This window comes from Colobus angolensis, unplaced genomic scaffold (assembly GCF_000951035.1).
Source record: "Colobus angolensis palliatus isolate OR3802 unplaced genomic scaffold, Cang.pa_1.0 Scaffold295, whole genome shotgun sequence".
Lineage (NCBI taxonomy): Eukaryota > Metazoa > Chordata > Mammalia > Primates > Cercopithecidae > Colobus > Colobus angolensis.
In genome coordinates, this window is record NW_012116210.1 from 1,631,013 (window position 1) to 1,652,965 (window position 21,953).

The following is a 21,953-nucleotide window of genomic DNA, read 5'->3' on the forward strand; positions in this document are numbered from 1 at the left end:
ACAGGGTTTCACCGTGGTCTCAATTTCCTGACCTCATGATCCACCCGCCTCAGCCTCCCAAAGTGCTGGGATTACAGGCGCGAGCCACCACACCTGGCCCCCACAATCTATCTTTCTAAGCTCATTTTGAGCACTTGTGTTCTGCTCAGCCCTCCACCCCCACATTTTTTCTTATAAAACACTATCTTTAAACCATATGTAACAAAATTTTACCTTTTCACTATTTTATTAATTCTTGCTTTCTTGTTAGTAAAGCTTCTATCTCTATCCCTCATCTCTGTCTAAAGAAGTACTTATCCTTTTATTTTTATTTTTTGAGACAGGGTCTGTGTCACCCACTGGAGTGAAGTGGCATGATCGAGGCTCACTGCAGCCTCAACCTCCTGGGCTCAAGCATCCTCCCACCTCAGCCTCCCAAGTAGCTAGGACTACAGGCTCATGCCACCATGCCTGGCTAAATACTTGTCCTTTTAGTATACTTCATTTATTCTTTATTATGAAGCCTTTCTTAACTTATATGGGCAAAATGAATTGCTTCTGCCTTTATGACCCATCATACTTTTAAAATACTACTAATATGGCTTTACAATTATATAATTATGCCTCTTACTCCCTTAGTAGATTGTCAGCTCATTGTGGCAGGACTCTAATAATCCTTTTTTTATCCTGAGTACTCATTGGATATCTATTTAAACAAAATAACTTTTTGTTATATTTGAAACATATTACTCATTTTCATTAGTTCAAAACTAGTAAAGAAGGCTTTTTTATAGTTAGAATATTTTTGTCCTGGAAATAATGCAATTTCGAAGTTTATAATAACCTCTTAAATTATCTGGGTGTGTGTTTGTTTGTTTGTTTGTTTGAGACGGACTCCCTCTCTGTCACCCAGGCTGTAGTGCAGTGGCACGATCTTGGCTCACTGCAAGCTTTGCCTCCCAGGTTCATTGCCATTCTCCTGCCTCAACCTCCTGAGTAGCTGGGACTACAGGCGCATGCCACAACGCCCGGCTAATTTTTTGTATTTTTAATAGAGACAGGGTTTCACTGTGTTAGCCAGGATGGTCTCGATCTCCTGACCTCGTGATCCTCCCACCTCGGGCTCCCAAAGTAATGGGATTACAGGTGTAAGCCACTGCGCCTGGCCGCCTCTTACATTATCTTAAAATGGAACAGAGGTAATGACTTGTAGGAATTAGCATTCCAAATTATAAGTTGGCTAATGATTTCTAGAGGGGATGTAGGGTTAGAGATTATGGTAGTACTTTTATATTCCAAATCTTTGGATTCCTTGCATATGTAAGGAAGATAATCCCTCAAATCCTGACTCTGTTTTCACTAAATCACTTGTTAACCCTCAGGGTTATGGAGGAGCAATAACTAAACTCTTCCATTCATGTGAAGTTTTGCAGGCTTTGGAGGTACTCCCAGTAGCACCACCACCTGAGCCAAGATCGCTGACAGCAGAAGAAGTGAAACGACTAGAAGAACAAGAAGAAGATACATTTAGAGAACTGAGAATTTTCTTAAGAAATGTTACACATAGGCTTGCTATTGATAAACGATTCCGAGTGTTTACTAAGCCTGTTGACCCTGATGAGGTATTAATTTAATCTTTGGATCAAGTGTATTCTAGGCTATAATGCTTCACAATCAAAGGATATTTGAAGAGTTTATGTGGTTCTGCCTACACTCTGAACTAGTTTTATCTATTTGGAAACATGTACCGGATTAGTGTCCTAAGCACATGGAGACTTTAAGAGCAGGGTAACACATTTTCCTTTCCTACAGACAATCAACTTTGTCTCCCCAACCTAAACATTCCAGAAGTAATTGAGAATGTCTTATTTTATTTTTATTTTTTTGAGACACAGTTTTGCTCCTGTTGCCCAGACCAGAGTGCAATGGCACGATCTCGGCTCATTGCAGCCTCCACCTACCAGGTTCAAGCAATTCTCCTGCCTCAGCCTCCCAAGTAGCTGGGACTACAGGCGTGTACCACCACGCCCAGCTAATTTTTGTATTTTTAGTAGAGACAGAGTTTCTCCATGTTGGCGAGGCTGGTCTCAAACTCCTGACCTCAGGTGATCCACCTGCCTCGGCTTCTGAAAGTGCTGGGATGACAGGCATGAGCCACCATTCCCGTCCCTTTTTTTGTTGTGTGGTTTTTTTTTTTTGGTGTTTTGTTTTGTTTTGTTTTGTTTTTGTAGTAAGGGTTGGGGCCTCACTCTGTTGCCCAGGCTGGAGTGCAGTGACATAATCATCTTTCATTGCAACCTGGTAGAGATAGGGTCTTGCTATGTTGCCCAGCCTAGTCTCAAACTCTTGGCCTCAAGCAATCTTCCTGTCTCAGCCTCCCAAAGTGCTGGGGATAACAGGCATGATATTATTATAACCTGCACAGTTGGAAGAGACCTGGAGAGCCAGGTCTTAAGTTGCTCTGAAGGATGGGTGGCAATTGGATGAGGAAAGAATATAGGCTGTTACTGGAGAACACAGCTGCCCAAGGATAAGAAACAATTAGTGGAGAATACAGCTGCCCAAGGATAAGAAACAAATACAAAACAAAAACAGCCTTAGATCAAGTCAAAGGTTTTATGTTAAATACATTATCATAATCTCTTATGTATTTATTCTCTATCTCCTGTATTGCCTGGCAGAGAAACTTGACTCACATGTTATGTTTAGAGTTAATTTTGTGATTTGATCATTTGCTTGAATTTTAGGTTCCTGATTATGTCACTGTAATAAAGCAACCAATGGACCTTTCATCTGTAATCAGTAAAATTGATCTACACAAGTATCTGACTGTGAAAGACTATTTGAGAGATATTGATCTAATCTGTAGTAATGCCTTAGAATACAATCCAGATAGAGATCCTGGAGGTGAGCATTAGTGAATTTTTTTTCAGGGGGTGGAGTTGGGGGGCAGCTAACATTTAGGGTTGATTTTTGTGTCAGGTGCTATATTATAAACATAATCAAAATACTATTTAATCCTCACAACAACCTTATCCCCATTTTACAAATGGTAAAAATGAAGTTTAGAAAGGTGAAAAACATTGCTCAAAGTCACACTTCCACGAAGGGGCAGAGTGAGAATTGGCATGCAGGTTTCTTTCATTCCCAAATCCTTGTTTATTAACAATTGAATGATAGATCCTCTAATGAGACACAAAATGGCTTGTATAAATTTTTGTATATCAGTGCTTTTCCTCAAAGTGGAAAAGTAGGCACTCTGTAATGAAATGGTTTTTAAAATATTCTATTAGTTAAGACCATTATACTTTTTATTACAAAAGCAATATAATATAGGACTTGCTAATAGTAATATTAAAAAAGATCTAGTCCCCCATTTCCTTTCTCCAAAGGCAGACACTGTTTGAGGATATCTTTCCAGACCTTTTTCTATGCATATACCCCTTCTGCTCTCACCTATCCCCTCTATTAATATAAAATTTAATGGGTGCAATGTATGTTATTTGGGTGGTGGATACCCCCAAAGCCCTGACTTCATGTGCAGTCTGTGCCTGTAACAGAATTACACTTGCACCCCTTAAATTTTTACAAATTTTTAAAAAGAAAATGTATAAAGGATTTTTGATGATACGTTTGTTCTGCAGCTTGTGCATTTCCAAGAAATGTTCTTTCTTGGGTGCTTATTTAATTTTTTGATAGCTTCCTGTTCTTACGGATGCAGAGTTCTTTAACTCTCACCAGTGGATAAAAAGATACATTTTAAAAATAGTTGTTTTCGGCCGGGCACGGTGGCTCAAGCCTGTAATCCCAGCACTTTGGGAGGCCGAGACGGGCGGATCACGAGGTCAGGAGATCGAGACCATCCTGGCTAACACGGTGAAACCCCGTCTCTACTAAAAAAAATACAAAAACCACTAGCCGGGCGACGTGGCGGGCGCCTGTAGTCCCAGCTACTCGGGAGGCTGAGGCAGGAGAATGGCGTGAACCTCGGAGGCGGAGCTTGCGGTGAGCTGAGATCCGGCCACTGCACTCCAGCTTGGGTGATAGCGAGACTGCGTTTCAAAAAAAAAAAAAATAGTTGTTTTCTGTATTAATTTCCCCTCCAGTACATTGGCTTTCTGTTTTTAAATTGGTGATTCTTGTTAGATAGATTGATTAGTATAGGAAACTACTGAAAATGTTTTCAACAATTGAAAAGCTTACTATTCTTTCCCTCCCAGTCCTCTAGCTCACCTTCCCTAGGCATATCCCTGTAGTTCAGAGTTCTGGAGTTAACCAGTGGGAAACAGACTAACAAGATGAGAACACTCCATTGTACCTAGAAAGAAGGAACGAGGTACCCTGGAGGCAGAGGGCTTTCACTGTTGCATTACAGTCACGCTGCTGCTGCTGCTCCCTTTCTGTCTATTGTGGCAGTCTAAAATTACTTCAGGCTAGTGGTGTCAAATGTTAGTGGACATCACAGTCTCCTAAAGGACTTCATAAAATACGGATCACTGGACCCCATCTCTAGGGTTTCTGATTCTGTAGGTGTGGACCCTGAGAATTTGCATTTCCAATGAGTTTCCCTGTGACACTGATGCTGCTGGGTTCAGGAATCACTGCTTAGACCTTGCCCTGACTTTCTTCAGGCCCAAATGCCATTTTAGAAAGCCCACTTCAACATTCTGCGTGTAATATACTGGATAACCTGGGAGTGAATTTTGCAGACTCATGTCCTTTGAGGAGTATTGATGTGGCTCAAGCAATCCTGCATTCACTTATTCCGTCTTCTGCCTCAAATCATATTCCAGTTTGTAGTATTCATACTCTGAGCTTAGGATTTTCCCAGTGTTTCCTGTGGAGGGTTGTTTTTTCATTGTCTTTGTCTAGTTTCTTTGTCAATGCAATAACAACCTCTATATACCTCTTGCAAAATTCTTTCACATTCCTTGTTCATTAATGACACTGATAGCCTTCTCTTTTAATTTTTGTTATTGTTTGATTTCTTGCTATTGATTGATTTTTTTTTTTTCTGATATTTCAAAGGGATCTAAACAGGACATACAGTAAAATTGTTTGGGTTTAGTCTGCCGTATTGAATCAGATGTCCAGAACATTAGATTAGCACCAGAAACAGAATAGGACAAAAAGGAATTGTAAGAGCTACTACTATCTTAGCCCAATATGCTGAGTTTATTTTTGTTATATTATTGAAGGGGGGAAATTAAAAATTATAATTTTTATTCACTTCATAGATCGTCTTATTAGGCATAGAGCGTGTGCTTTAAGAGATACTGCCTATGCCATAATTAAAGAAGAACTTGATGAAGACTTTGAGCAGCTCTGTGAAGAAATTCAGGAATCTAGAAAGAAAAGAGGTAGGAAAGTGATTTGGTTGATTTGTACCAACCTAATATTATGAATGAATTTCAGAATATATGAATTTGAGAAGCATCTGAAAAGGATGCTTCAGATATATTTTGTACTTTTAGTTAATCCTTCATGTAATTTTGAAATCTGGAAATCCTTTTGACATCCCACATATCTATTTATAAGGTTGTAGCTCTTCCAAATATGCCCCGTCTTACTACCATGTGATGCCAAAGCAAAATTCCACTCTTGCTGGTGACAAAAGATCAGACCCAGAGCAGAATGAAAAGCTAAAGACACCAAGTACTCCCATGGCTTGCAGCACTCCTGGTAAGTACTCGAGTAGTTTTCATTTATGAAATTATAACTTTATTCTTTACTAATGCCATTCACTTTCTCCCTTATTTTCCTTTATTTGTGTTAAAGCAATGAATTACATTGATTTTCTTGCTATTAAGACAACTTTGCATTCTTGAAATAAATCCAAGTTTATAATGTACCACTTGTAACCCAAAAGTCACCGTCTAATTGTGGACTGACTGGATTTGAAACTGATGTCTGTAAATTCTGGTCTATTTCCTACTCTCCCTTATTCTTAAGAGGTAACTCCAGAGATTACCAATTCAAAGCCTGTAGGGTTTTCTGAGGCCTGCCTTCCTTGGCAGACTTTTAATTCCAATTTTTGTTCTTTAAGCCCCATTGTCAGACTCTGCTCAGCTTCATAGCCTCTGTTATTCATTTGTTTTCCCAGATTTTGGCACTGTAATTCCTCACTACTTTTTTTTTTTTTTTGAGACAGAGTCTCGCTCTGTCACTCAGGCTGGAGTGCGGTGGCGCAATCTCGGCTCACTGCAACCGCTGCGTCCTGGGCCCAAAAAATCCTCCCATCTCACCCTCTCAAGTAGCTGCGACTATAGGTGCCTGCCACCAAGCCTGGCTAATTTTTTTTTTTTTTTAGATGGGTTTTCACCATGTTAGCCAGGATGGTCTCTATCTCCTGATCTCATGATCTGCCTGCCTCAGCCTCCCAAAGTGCTTGGATTACAGGCGTGAGCCACCGCGCCTGGCCATTCCTCACTACCTTTTTAGATCTCTGTATGCGTGTTAAGGTTAGGGTTAGCGGTGTTTGCTGGGGTTAGAACCTTCTATTGCAAGTTTGTCCATCCTCGGGTAACTGATTTGAGATAGAGAAAGAGTAAACCCTTCTTTTGAAGAAATGGGAGGAGGCAGCTAGGAAAGGAAAGATAAGAGAAGAAAATTAGCAAGAGGCCTTCAGTACCAGAATGCTGACAGTCAAATCAACTTTAAGCAAGAATATGTATGTGTGGAAATTAATGACATGGAAATTGGCTCCCTTAAAACAATCGTTTGATAGATTACCCAACAGGATTACATATTTTGTATCCACCAAAAAACATGTACAAGAATATTCAAAGAAGCAGTATTCATAATATTAGGTTGGTACAAAAGTGGTTGCAGTTTTGCTATTAAAAGTCATGGTTCAACACTGGGAGTAGCTCAAATGCCCATTACCAGTAGAATGGAAAGATATGAATTATTATACAATGAGAATCCTTAAACGTTAACTACATACAACAGCATAGATGAACCTCCCAATGTTGAGTGAATCCTAGATACATTCACATGTGACATAAAATTTATGTATGAAGTCAAAAATGGACAAAACTAATCCATGCTGTTATAAATCAGGATACTGTTTACCTTTTAGGATATTATGACTAGAATTAGAATAACATTCCAAATATATTTGGAATGTTAGTATATATTCTGTTTCTCAATCTGGGTGCCGATTATGTGAGTTTCTTCGGTTTGTGGATATTCATTTCATGTTTATGTTCTGAGTACAATTGACCCTTGAATAATACGAGTTTGAGGTGCATAGGTCCACATATGTGTGGATTTTTTTCAATAAATATCTTGGAAATTTTTTTGGACTTTGCAACAGTTTGAAAAAACTTGCAGATTGAATTGCATAGCCTAGAAATAGTGAAAAAATTAGGTATGTCACAGATGCATACAATATGTATAGACAGTAGTCTATTTTATCACTTACCACTATAAAATATACACGTCTATTTTTAAAAGTTAAGATTTATCAAAACTTAACACACAAACACAGATCGTACATAGCACCATTTGCAGTCAAGAGAAATGTAAACAAATGTAAAGATTCAGTATTAAATGACAACTAGGTCAGGGGCAGTGGCTCACGCCTGTAATCCCAGCACTTTGGGAGGCCAAGGCAGGCAGATCACAAGGTCAGGAGATCAAGACCACCCTGGCTAATACAGTGAAACCCCGTCTCTACTAAAAATCCAAAAAATTAGCTGGGCATGGTGGTGGGCGCCTGTAGTCCCAGCTACTTGGGAGGCTGAGGCAGGAGAATGGCGTGAACCCGGGAGGCGGAGCTTGCAGTGAGCTGAGATCGCACCACTGCACTCCTGCCTGAGCAACAGAGCGAGACTCCGTCTCAAAAAAATAAGAGATAAATAAATCACAACTGCATAAAATTAACTGTAGTACATAACTGTACTACCATAATTTCGGAGCCACCTCCTGTTGCTGTTGTGGTGAGCTCAAGTTTTGTGAATATCTGCTTAAAACGATGTGTGATGTGGTGAGCAGTTGGCCTCTCCAGTAAATTGCTTATTGCAGTAGAAAGTGATTTGCAGTTCTCAAGTATTTTTTGTTGTGTTTAGCATAGTACAAAAAACCTTGAGTAACACCATAGGACACATAGGAGGTGCCAGTAGTAATGCTGGAAGTGCTCCCAAGAAGCAGAGAAAGTCATAACTTTCTAAGATAAAGTTGAATTGCTTGATACGTGCCATAGATTGAGGTCTGCAGCTCTAGTATCCTGCCCTTTCAAGACAAATGAATCCAGTGTAAGGACCATTGAAAACAACAATAATAATAATAAAGAGCCAGGCGTGGTGGCTCACGCCTGTAAACCCAGCACTTTGGGAGGCTGAGGCGGGTGGATCACTTGAGGTCAAGAATTTGAGACAAGCCTGGTCAACATGATGAAACCCCGTCTCTACTACAAATTTTAAAAATTAGCCAGGTGTGGTAGAGAGTGCCTGTGTAATCCCAGCCACTAGGGAGGCTGAGGCACAAGAATCACTTGAACCCAGGAGGTGGAGTTTGCAGTGAGCCAGATTGCATCACTGCACTGCAGCCTGGCTAACGAAGCGAGACCCTTGTCCCAAAAGAAAGAAAAGAATAATGCGTGCAGTGGCTCACACGTGTAATCCCAGCACTTTGGGAGGTCAAGGTGGGCAGATCGCCTGAGGTCAGGAGCTCAAGACCAGCCCGACCAACATGGTGAAACCCCGTCACTACTAAAAATACAACAACTAACTGGGCATGGTGGTGCGCACCTGTTGTAATCCCAGCTCCTCCTGTAATCTCAGCTCCTCGGGGGACTGAGGCGAGAGAATTGCTTGAACCCGGCGGGGCGGAGGTTGCAGTGAGCCGAGATCACGCCACTGCCTTCCAGCCTGGGCAATAGAGCAAGACTGTCTCAAAAAATAAAGAAAGAAAAGAAGAAAATTTGTGAAGCTGTTGTTGCAGCTACACTAGCAGATGCAAAAACTTTGTACTTTTTGTGAAATACCTTTTGTCTGATATTGAAAATGCAGCTTTTATCCGGATGCAAGATTGCTATAAGAAAGGCATACCTGTAGATTCTAATACAATTCTAGAAAAAATGAAGTCATTATATGGCAAAGCAGAAGGAATTTAATGCCAGCAAAAGATGGTTTGATAATTTTAGAAAGGTTTGGCTTTAAAAATATCAAGATAGGGCCAGGCGCGGTGGCTCACGCCTGTAATCCCAGCAGTTTGGGAGGCCAGGGTGGGCGAATCACGAGGTCAGGTGATCGAGACCATCCTGGCTAACACGGTGAAACCCCATCACTACTAAAAATACAAAAAATTAGCCAGGCATGGTGGTGGGCACCTATAGTACAGCTACTTGGGAGGCTGAGGCAGAAGAATGGCGTGAGCCCGGGAGCTGGAGCTTGCAGTGAGCCAAGATTGCGCCACAGCACTCCAGCCTGGGGGACAGAGTGAGACTCCATCTCAAAACAAAAAAAAGAAATCAAGATAACAAGAGAAGCAGCTTCTGACAACCAAGAGGCAGCAGACAAGCTCCCAGACACCATTAAGAAAATCACTGGACAGAGGCCAGGCACTGTGGCTCGTGTCTGCAACCCCAGCACTTTGGGAGGCCAAGGTGGTAGGATTGCTTGAGGCAAGGAGTTTAAGACTAGCCTGGGCAACAGAGCAAGACCCCATCTCTAAAAAGCCAAACAAACAAAACACTAGCCAGGCATGGCGGCACACATTTGTAGCCCTACCTTCTTGGGAGACTGAGGCAGGATGATTGCTTAAGCCCAGGAGTTCAAGGCTGCAGTGAGCTATTGATTATGCCACAGCACTCCAGCCTGGGTGACAGAGCAAGACCCCGTCTCAAAAAAAGAAAGAAAGAAGTAAAGGAAAAAAACGACTGGGGAGAAAGGTAATCTTTCATTGTCCTTGTCCTTTGTCATTTCTACTACCTAAAAGTTCTACCACTTCTTTCCAGGACTTCTGCTGTGTGGTTATACTGCATCTAGTCTAGACAGAATATTTAACCTCTCTGTACCTTAGTTTCTTCATCTGTAAACTGACGATGATAATGGTAGCAAACTTCATTGGGTTAAAGTGAAATTTTTGTTTTTGTTTTTGAGACAGAGTCTCACTCTGTTGCGCAGGCTAGAGTGCAGTGACATGATCTCGACTCGCTGAAGCTCCGCCTCCCGGGTTCACACCATTCTCCTGCGAGTAGCTGGGACTACAGGCACCCGCTACCATGCCCAGCAAATTTTTTTGTATTTTTAGTAGCGATGGGGTTTCACCATGTTAGCCAGGATGGTCTCGATCTGACCTCGTGATCCGCCTGCCTCAGCCTCCCAAAGTGCTGGGATTACAGGTGTGAGCCACCACGCCTGGCCGGGTTAAAGTGAAATTTTAATGAGCCAGCATACATAAGGGACTTAGAAGAATTCCTAGTATATGCTTGATGCAGTGGGTTACGCCTGTAGTTGTAGCTACTCAGGTGGCTGAGGTAGGAGGATCGCTTGAGCCCAGGAGTTTAGGGTTGTAGTGCGCCATGACTGTGCTTGTGTATAGCCATTGCACTCCAGTCTAGGCAATGTAGTAAGATAGTTTCTAGTATATGATAAATGCTCACTCAATAAATGTAGCCTATTTCAAGTTTGGCCCTTCTTCCAGTCCATTTTTCATACTGCTGCCAAAGTAATGTTTGCAAAATATGCATCAGACAGATCATGTCAGTACCCTCCTTAAAATTATTCAAGATTAATTTTTACCATTTTATGATCTGGGCCTTACCCACTTCCTCCACCTTCTCACAGTATGCTCTATTCTTGTTTCTGTATTTTAACCATACAAAACTACTGTGGTTTCTCACTATTTATCCTTTCATATATCAGGGTTTTTCACTCTTTGAATTTTAGAAAATGGTTGAATGTTCTTTCATCATTTTTCTTTAAATTTCTTGAAGCTCAGTTGAAGAGGAAAATTCGCAAAAAGTCAAAATGGCACTTAGGCACCATAAGAAAGCGAAGGAGGATTTCACAGGCAAAGGATGATAGCCAGAATGCCATGGATCACAAAATTGAGAGTGATACAGAGGAAACTCAAGACACAAGTGTAGATCATAATGAGACCGGAAACACAGGAGAGTCTTCAGTGGAAGAAAACGAAAAGCAGCAAAATGCCTCTGAAAGCAAACTGGAATTGAGAAATAATTCAAATACTTGTAATATCGAGAATGAGCTTGAAGACTCTAGGAAGACTACAGCATGTACAGAATTAAGGAGAGAGAAGACTGCTTGCAATGCAGATGCTTCTAGCTCTCAGATAATACATATTTCTGATGAAAATGAAGGAAAAGGTACATCTTTTTCAATTAAAATAATTTACTAATTTTAAAAGGTATTTCAAAGTTTCTAAACAATGAATTGCATCTTAGTTTATTGCTTTTTGCTTGCCTTTCAGAGCGCAGATGTTAGTTAATTAGAAAACAATAGTATGTTTACTATTGAGCTAGTAAAGATAGTTACAAGCTGTGGCATCAAACAGACCTAGATTTGAGCCTCCAATTCACTACTTAGTAGCTTGTGACCTTTGGCAACATACTTAACTTGTTAGTCTGTTTGCTCATCTGCAAAATTGGGGCAGATAGACAGTTGCTTGGTAATGAGATATTTTGAAGATTAAATGTAACAAACTAAAGCATATGATACCCTTTCATTTTTAAGCAAAATAAGCATCTGCTATGATTCTTGCTGAGTGGCATGAACAACTCTTACCCACCCTGATCATTTTTCTATCCCTTATTGTAGGTTAAGTTCAAGATTTTTTATATTTATTCCACGGATCCTGCTCCGCAAATTTTCTATTTAGAATTGTCCTCATTTGAATCTTCTGGAACCCTTAACAGTAGGTTTGTTTGGATTTTAGAAAAGCCAAACATTATTTAATCATATAAAGCAGGCCGGGCGCGGTGGCTCAAGCCTGTAATCCCAGCACTTTGGGAGGCCGAGACGGGTGGATCACGAGGTCAGGAGATTGAGAGCATCCTGGGTAACACGGTGAAACCCCGTCTCTACTAAAAAATACAAAAAAACTAGCCGGGCGTGGTGGCGGGTGCCTGTAGTCCCAGTTACTCCGGAGGCATAAACCCCGGAGGCGGAGCTTGCAGTGAGCTGAGATCTGGCCACTGCACTCCAGCCTGGGCCACAGAGCGAGACTCCGTCTCAAAAAAAAAAAAAAAAAAATCATACAAAGCAAAATAGTGGCTAGTGGGGCCAAAAATTTATTTTGGTCAAAAATAAGCATTGACTAAGTTAATGGACTTTTTTTTTTTCTCCAGTGACTGATAAACTGAATGCAAGCCTTTTGCAAGGGCTTCTTTGACATGAGTTCTAAGTGTATTTGAGTAATTAGCAATAGTAGTCTAGGATATACTTTCTAGTGTGAATATTTTAAATGTTAATCTTCTGGCTGTATAATATGTTTTGGTTTGAATCAGATTTGCTTTATTTTACTTGTATCGTTTTCTTTTTAACAAGAATACTATTTAGCGGTACAGGTACTTGCTTAGATATCAAGAAATCCGGGTTCTTATCCTGGCTCTCACAACAATTAGACGTATATCCTTAGAAAAGTATCTTCACAGCCGGGCACGGTAGCTCATGCCTGTAATCCCAGCCCTTTGGGAGGCTGAGGTGGGTGGATCACGAGGTCAGGAGTTCGAGACCAGCCTGGCCAATATGGTGAAACCCCGTCTCTACTAAAAATACAAAAATTAGCTGGGCGTGGTAGTACACGCCTGTAGTTCCACCTGCACCGGAGGCTGAGGCAGGAGAATCGCTTGAACCCGGGAGGCGGAGGCAGAGGTTGCAGTGAGCCGAGATCATGCCACTGCACTCCAACCTGGGTGACAAAAAGACTCCATCTCAAAAAAAAAAAAGAAAGAAAAGTCTCTTCACCTCTCCTAGCCTTATTTTCCTCATTTATCGTTGAGTGTATTGGTCTAAGTCATGGATCAGCGGACTTCTTATTTAAAGAACCAAATACCAGATAGTTAAATACTTTAGCCTACACAGGGGCCCGTACAATCTTGGTCTCTGTGACAACTACTCAACCCTGCTGGGAAAACCACATTGACAGTAGATAAAATTGATGTGGCTGGGTTGGTTGGTTTGTTTTGAGACAGAGTCTTCCTCTGTCATCCAGGCTGGATTTCAGTGGCATGATCTCTGCTCACTGCAACTTCTGCCTCTTGGGCTCAAACAATCCTCCAACCTCAGCCTCCCAAGCAGCTGGGACTATAGGCATGTACCACCATGCGCAGCTAATTTTTTTTTTTTTTTTTTTTCCAAAGAGACGGGGTTTTTCCATGTTGCCCAGGCTGGTCTTGAACTCCTGGACTCAAGGGATTCACCTGCCTTGGCCTCCCAAAGTGCTGGAATTACAGGCAGGCTATGTTCTAATAAAACTGAATTTACAGTGATAGGCCAGATTTTGACCATGGATGGTGTTTTACAACCCCTGTTCTAGATTATTGAGGTCCCTTCTAGCTTTTCAGTTCTATGTGTCTTGTGCCCAAGTAGAAGACATTCTAACCTGTTGAGAATCCCCTTCAAATACTCAGTATGAAACACACATCTCAAACTGTCCTTAATTTTTGAGTGTATGAGTGGAGGTATCTCAATCTTACAACAGAACGAGTTAATAAGCCAGAATTGCTGTTTATGTCCTTAGTAAACATGTCCTGTTTAATCTGCCTATTATTATTATTTATTTTAGGCATCATATGTATGGACCAAATAATAATTACTTGATTTTTCATTCTAGAAATGTGTGTTCTGCGAATGACTCGAGCTAGACGTTCCCAGGTAGAACAGCAGCAGCTCATCAGTGTTGAAAAGGCTTTGGCAATTCTTTCTCAGCCGACACCCTCACTTGTTGTGGATCATGAGCGATTAAAAGTATGTAAATTGAAATCATAATGCTTTTACTCTGCAGATTAGTAATCCCCAAACACTGACTTGTGACTAGTAGCATTTTGGCTACATGGGATTTACATGAAAAAGTAAAACGTTTTTTCCTCCAAGCTTCCCTTTACTGTTCTTCTCCTTCCCCTGTTCCAAATTAAGAATAGGTCAGGCACGGTGGCTCACGCCTGTAACCCCAGCATTTTGGGAGGCCGAGGTGGGCGGATCACCTGAGGTCAGGAGTTCAAGACCAGCCTGGCCAACAGTGCGAAACCCTGTTTTTACTAAAAATAAAAAATTAGGCTGGGCACAGTGACTCATGCCTGCAATCCCACCCATCTCTACTAAAAGTACAAAAACAAAATTAGCCGGGCATGGTAGCAGGCGCCTGTAGTCCCAGCTACTCAGGAGGCTGAGGCAGGAGAATGGCGTGAACCCAGGAGGTGGAGCTTACAGTAAGCCGAGATCGCACCACTGCACTCCAGCCTGGGTGACAGAGTGAGACTCTGTCTCAAAATGAACAAATAAATAATAGATAAAATAAAATAAAATAAAAAATTAGTCGGGTGTGGTGGTGGGCACCTGTATTCCCAGCTACTGGGGAGGCTGAGGCAGGAGAATCACTTGAAACTGGAGGTGGAGGTTGCAGTGAGCCAAGATTGTGCCACTGTACTCCAGCCTGGGTGACAAGAGCAAAACTCTATATCTAAAAAAGAAAAGAATTATTACTATTATTTTTTAATATAAAATAGATTTTTATTTCTTAAAAAAAAAAATAGACAAAGTCTCACTATGTTGCCCAGTTTGGTCTTGAACTCCTGAGCTCAAGTAATCCTCCCGCCTCAGCCTCCCAAAGTGCTAGGATTATAGGCATGAGTCACCATGCCTGGCCCAAAATTAAGAATTATATCCAAGGATCCGTGGTAGGAATCAAAAGGAAAATAAAATAGCTAAGTGATTCTTATAGCTGCCATGTTACCTGTTGCTCATTCTTTTCCCCTGCCTATTCCCCTAAATTCAATTTTCAACCTAAGCACTGTAATGAAATGACATCCTAATAGCTAATAATACTTGCCTTTGTTAAACTGAACTCTTCTTGCCATATCTGTAACAGCTGACACTATAGATAACTCTTCTTCCTTAACTATTGTGTCCTTAAATCATCCTTGCCTTCAACTACTTTTGTAAGCATCTCAGGGTTTTTCTGATCATTTGCTCTGTTACTCTTTACTTTTGGAATAGCCATCACCTCTGTAAGGGTGATCCTACATCTGGAACTCCACACCCTGACACACCTAAACAACAGTCTTATCTCCTCAACCAACAACTTGGATGTGTTACAGTTGCCTTAACATATTTGAAATAAGATTGATTTCTTGCCCTTTTCCTTCAAAAGTAAAAACATTTTGCATCTCAATTCCAATTTACCTGTTTTATTTTGGCCACATTTCAAGTCTGAGAACATTATACATTTATCAAAGATACATTATTTTGTAATACAGATAAGAGTTTTGGCATTTTAGAGGGAAATCTGCCCTGTTTAAGTACAAAGTGAACCTGTTAGTACTAATGAACTTAGGAAAGCCTTTCTCTTGAATGTAGCAGAGCTAGTAAGAACTCAATGTCTACACTTCTTAGAGAAGGAAGCAGCAATATTCCTGGAGTAGTTTCTCTCAAAAAACTGTAGTCTTTCTGAAAAACTCTGTTAAAAAGTATGTGTGGAACTGAAAGTCCATATAAATCTCATGACAGTAAAATGGTATTCCTAGTGCTGAAACAGGAACTTGTGTGTAAGTTCACCGTGTTATGTTGTTTGGGGTTAAGAGTAGCAATTACTATTCTACTTAATTGTTATAAATTTTACAGTTTTGTTCTGCTCAGTATACATGTATGTCATTCAGAGTCAATTCATTACTGAGACTATTTCAATTTTTACTTTTTCTGATAATATAACCCATCAAAATGGACTATGTAATAGTACAGTATATCCATTAGGCATGCAATAAATAATGGCCTTTTATCAGAGGATATACTTGCTATAGAATAATCTGCATAAAAGATGTAGTTGGAGGTGACTATTTAATGTATTAAATTTCAGTTTTTAACATGCAGTTTTTAACAATGTATTGGTCCCATACATTGTTTTTATGACCATTACCTGTAGCCATTTTAGTTGGTTGTTACTTAACTATAATGGTGTGTTTTTGTTAATTATGAGGTAATGGCAGCATATTCTGGTAGGGCCAGACTTGAAGAATTACAGAAATCCAGTAAGTCCACCATTTTAGTCATGAGAAAAAAACACTTAGCAGATGGAAAATCCTTTTTATATAAGAACCCTGAAGTGGTGAGGTAGTTCACCATTTATGTAGTATCTTTTTTAGTTTCACATAATAAAATTAGTTAAAATGTACTTATACTATCATAAAATCTCCTGCAAAAAAGCTTTGCTTTTCTCCTGTTAATCTAAATTGAGGTTAGTTTTTAATTTGTAGATGCTTATGGCTAGACTTAGAATTGGCAATCCCCTCAGCTCTAGTTTTTAGAATAGGAGTTACTCAAGGTCAAGGCCAGGATTATAGATGGATTTAAGTACATTTAAATGTCAGAGCCACTGCCAGAGGCTGCCCTGTGTCATCAGATGACTTGGTCTGCCCTCTGTCAGGCTTTTAATAATTCCCCAAACCTTCTAAATTAAATATCTTGTCTGAGGAAGTTTCTCTCTCACACATATTGACACTCATATTTTCTTTTAGAATCTTTTGAAGACTGTTGTTAAAAAAAGTCGAAACTACAACATATTTCAGTTGGAAAATTTGTATGCAGTAATCAGCCAATGTATTTATCGACATCGCAAGGACTATGATAAAACATCACTTATTCAGGTAAACTCTTGAGTGGAAACTTTTTACAAATGCTCTTATGGTCACATTGATATATCACTTATGTAGGATTGTTGAGGCTTTATTTAATGTGTAAGAAACTGATTGTAAGAACTTAAAGACCATCTTTCTATTTCCAAAATTGATGTCCCATTCCATAAAGAACATTTTTAATATGTGGATTATGAATTATTTCTAAATGCAAGTGAGTTTAGTATTTTTCCAATCTAGGACTTAGTTTGTGTATTTGTTTATTTATTTAGAGACAGGGTCTCTGTCTCCCAGGCTGGAGTGCAGTGGTGTGATCTCAACTCACTGCAACCTCCACCTCCTGGGTTCAAGCGATCCTCCTGCCTCAGCCTCCTAAGTAGCTGGGACCACAGGCGCCTGCCATCATGCCCAGCTAATTTTTGTGTTTTTTGTAGAGATAAGGTTTTGCTGTGTCGCCCACTCTGATCTTGAGCTCCTGAGCTCAAGCCATCCACCCACCTCAGCCTCCCAAAGTACTGGAATTACAAACATCAGCCACTACACCCAGCCAATAGTTTGTGTCTTTAATAAATAGTGGAACATAAATTATGAATACCCTTTTTGTGTGTGTGTATTAATGAAGAATAATAGCTTCATTTAAGACTTCTCAGCCAGGCACAGTGGCTCATGCCTGTAATCCTAGCACTTTGGGAAGCCAAGGCGAGTGGATTGCTTGAGCCCAGGAGTTCAAGACTAGCCTGGCCAACATGGTGAAACCCTATCTACTAAAACAACAAAAATTAGCCACATGTGGTGGTGTGCACCCATAGTCCTAGCTACTTGGGTGGCTGAGGCATGAGAATCACTTGAACCTGGGAGGCAGAGGTTGCAGTGAGCCGAGATCAAGCCACTGCACTCCAGCCTGGACAACAGAGTAAGACTCTGTCTTTAAAAAAAAAGACTTGTGTACTTAATCTTCCTTTATAGTAGGTATTAGAGTGTTAATTATAGCATTATTTATTTTTGAGACAGGATCTTTCTCTGTCACCCAGGCTGGAGTTCAGTGGCAAGAACATAGCTCACTATAACCTGGAACTCCTGAGCTCAGGCAATCCTGCCTCAGCTTTCCAAGTAGCTGAGATTATAGGCAAGCGCCACCACACTGGGCTAATTTTTAAATTTCTTATAGAGATGGAGGTTTTGCTATGTTGCCTAGGATGGTCCCAAATTCCTAGCTTCAAGCAGTCCTCCCGCCTCAGCCTCTCAAAGTGCTAGCATTAACAGGCAGGAGCCACCATGTCTGGCCTTATTATTTTTAATAACAGATCATTTCACCAGATAGAGTGCTAAATTTAAAAAAAAAAAAGATATGACTTCTCTCTGCATATTATTGGTAACTACAGAATATAAAAATGATACCCATTAGTATATATATAGTATTTAGTATACCTACTAAAGTATACTATGTAGTATAATATATATAATATTGATATCTACAAAGTGTAAAATACTAAACTCTTTAACTACATCAGTACCTTGATGAATACTATTTGAATTTAACATAAGATGGATGAATACAACCCAGACTCATTTCAAAGTTATTTAAATAATGAAGTCCTACAGGTAAAATCAGTTTATGTAGCAGTCTTAAATATTGAACTGAATGTTTATTTTCACTATCAAATACATACATGACTATTAATATTCTTAAGGTTGTTTACTGAAAAAAAACAGTAATGAAATGTTTCTTTAGCTTATTCCATATTGAAACTTACTATTTGCTCTTCCTCCCCTTTATCTAGAAAATGGAGCAAGAGGTAGAAAACTTCAGTTGTTCCAGATGATGATGTCATGGTATCGAGTATTCTTTATATTCAGTTCCTATTTAAGTCATTTTTGTCATGTCCGCCTAATTGATGTAGTATGAAACCCTGCATCTTTAAGGAAAAGATTAAAATAGTAAAATAAAAGTATTTAAACTTTCTTATTTATGTACATATTAAGATAAATGTCTTGTGTAAGATAACTGATAAATATTGGAACTTTGCTAGAACAAGATCCTGTGGTAATAGTAATAATAATTGAAGTTTGTCCAATTCTTAATAAAGTTATTTTGTTAACTCATGTTTTATGGCACTTAAGAGTAATTAGCAGCGTTAAATTTTGTTGGTATTAAGCACTTTTAATTTTATCCTTCCTAAAAATAGTTTATTGTATCAAACAAGAAACTTACTTAACCATTGTGTCCTTCTCATCTTTTTTGTCATCTTTGTTTTCTTTAATGCCCTCCTGCCATCTGCCTTGAGATTCCCTTGTCTTCATTTAAAAGCCAGAGTGCAAGTCATGATTTGCGGGAGGGCTCTTGAACAACTTCTGGCTGCACCACAATTCTGTACTTGAGTATCACAGTTATTGTTTTTGAAACAGACATTTTTATAATTCTAATTTGGGTTAATAAAGATTTTAAATATTTCTTGGTTTACTTTTGTAATTATATACACAACAAATGTATTAATAACTACCTTGTTAAACACCTTTTAATAGCACAAAGTTTTTATATTTGCAAGCTGTTGATATCTTTCTAAAATTGTGTTTAGGTTATATTCTATTGATACTTTTTATATGCAATTTTATAAATATAAATATTATAATTTTATATTAATGATACCAAAAATACATTTCTTAAGGTTAAAAGCATGCACTTCCATGCATACTTGCTTTTGGGGAGAGTGGGGAGAAGACATTCTAATAATTAGTTTGTAAAATAGCTTCTGTTGGAAACCTTTTGAGGGGAATAAGGAATGGTCATCTAAAATGAGAGATTCTGGATTTTAATGCAGTTCAAAGTTGAGCTGTATTTTTGTTGTTGATTTATCTGGATATTGTTTTTCAAGCCTTCTAAAACCCAGTAAATTTGATACCTTAATTAGTAGATACTGTCTTATGTAATGCATAAAGCAGTGCCAGTCACTGAGGACATTTAAATATGTCTATATTTCTGGAGATATACATTCTCATTTTTGTTGGTTTATTATAAATTATTCTTCTAGATGCATCTTTTATAACTAGGATTTCATTTTGTGTGTATAGCTTATGTAATAAATTCTAAAGGTGAAAACTGTCTCTAAAATTTGTTTCTATTTCTTAAGTATTTTAAAACATACCAAAGATAATTCAGAGCACAAGAAGTGTAAAATCTGTTCTTTCATGTATTGCTGTGCAAATTTAAAGTGCTGTTGACATTGGAATGTTTATATGGTGCATGTATTTTAGGTACAAAGACTAAAGTGCTTCCTGAAATGTCTTCTACAGATTTTAGAAGTGTTATGGCTACATTCCTATGTAGAGTTTGAAAACCATGCTGTAATTGCCGTGTTGAATGTTATCTCTCACTTGTTGCTCAAAAGTGCAGGTTAGGCAAGAAAAACAAAAGGAACTCAGAATAGAAAGGGAAAAGTGAAACTCTCTTTATTTACAAATGACATGATTTTATATGTAGGAAATCCTTTTTTGAGACATAGTCTCACTCTGTCGCCTAGGCTGGAGTGCAGTGGCATGGTCTCGGCTCAGTGCAACCTCTTCCTTCTGGGTTCAAACAATTCTCCCACCTCAGTCTCTTGAGTAGTTGGGACCACAGGCACATACCACCACACCCGGCTAATTTTTGTATTATGTAGGAAATCCTAAAGAATCCACAAAAAACTGTTAGAGGTAATAAAAGAATTCAGCAGGTTGGGTGTGGTGGCACATGCCTGTAATCCCAGAACTTTGGGAGGCCAACATGGGTGGATCACTTAAGCTCAGGAGTTCAAGGCCAGCCTGGACAACATGGTGAAACCCTGTCTCTACAAAAAAAATGCAATCATTAGCTGGGCATGGTGACACACACTTGTAGTCCCAGCTATTCCCTGGGAGGCTGAGGCAGCAGGTCAGAGCTTGAGCCCAGGAGGTCAAAGCTGCAGTGAGCCAAGATTGTATTACTGTACTTCAAACTGGGTAGCAGAGTGAGACTCTGTCTTTAAAAAAAAAAAAAAAAAAATCAGCAGAGTTACAAGATAGAAAACATACTAAAATCAGTTGTATTTCTATATACTAGCAATGAACAGTCCAAAAGAGAAATTATGAAAGCAATTTTATTTACAATATCTAAAACAGTAAACACTTAGGAATAAATTTAAGCAAGGATATGTAAGAACTTACATACTGATAATTACAAACTGTTGCCAAAAGAAATTAATAAGACCTAAATAAACAGAAAGACAGTCTGTATTCATGGTTTGGAAGACAATACTGGTAAGATGACAGTAATCCCCAAAGCAGTCTACAGATTGAATGCAATTTCTATCAAAATCCCAATGGCCTTTTTTTGAGAAATAGGAAAGTAAATCCTAAAAATTATATGGTATTACAAGGTATCCTGAATAGCCCAAAAAATCTTGAAAAAGGAGAGAACTCACTTCCTCCTGACTTTGAAACTTACTACAAAGCTACATATATCAAAGCAGTATAATACAGGCGTAAGGTTAGACATATAGGTCAATAGAATAGAAAGTCCAGAAATAAACCATTATGTCTATGGTCATTTGATTTTCAACAAGAGTGTCCACATCTATTCAATAGGAAAGAACCATTTCTTCAACAGATGGTGCTGGGACAACTGGATATCCACATGCAAAAGAATGAAGTTAGATCCCTACCTGAGAATAGCTAATGCGTGCTGGGCCTAATACCTAGGTAATGGGTTGATCTGTGCAGCAAACCACCATGGGACACATTTACCTGTGTAACAAACCTGCACATCTTGCACATTTACCCTGGAACTTAAAAGTTGATTTAAAAAAAAAAAGGATTAAAGACCTAAGTTGAATAGCTAAAAGTAAAATTCTTAGAAGAACACAAGGATATTTTCATGACCTTGAGTTTGGCAATTAGATAAATTGGACTTCATCAAATTTTTAAAATTTTATGCTTCAATAAATAATATAAATAACTCCTAAAACTCAACGACAAAAAGACAACCCAATGGATGTGGATGTTTTGATGACATTACCAATATTTAGGATACCAGGCAAATATTTTGGAATAGTCTAATGTTTTTCTCATGACCAGACCAGGATTATGGGTTTGGGGAAGGAAGATCACAGAGGCAAAGTGGTCATATCAAGGTTGCATACTAGTG

General features: G+C 39.2%; 1 protein-coding gene across 1 annotated transcript in view; it reads left to right on the plus strand.

The window, feature by feature from the left end:
- Window positions 1-19,898, plus strand: part of ATAD2 (ATPase family, AAA domain containing 2) — an 81,299-nt gene extending 61,401 nt beyond the window's left edge. Inside the window, exons 20-27 of the mRNA XM_011949294.1 lie at window positions 1,362-1,601; window positions 2,727-2,886; window positions 5,217-5,339; window positions 5,518-5,661; window positions 10,922-11,314; window positions 13,783-13,916; window positions 16,679-16,807; window positions 18,577-19,898. Coding sequence (XP_011804684.1) covers window positions 1,362-1,601; window positions 2,727-2,886; window positions 5,217-5,339; window positions 5,518-5,661; window positions 10,922-11,314; window positions 13,783-13,916; window positions 16,679-16,807; window positions 18,577-18,618 — 1,365 coding nt within the window. The 3' untranslated portion in view covers window positions 18,619-19,898. The remainder of the gene's footprint in view (window positions 1-1,361; window positions 1,602-2,726; window positions 2,887-5,216; window positions 5,340-5,517; window positions 5,662-10,921; window positions 11,315-13,782; window positions 13,917-16,678; window positions 16,808-18,576) is intronic.
- Window positions 19,899-21,953: the final 2,055 nt, after the last annotated feature.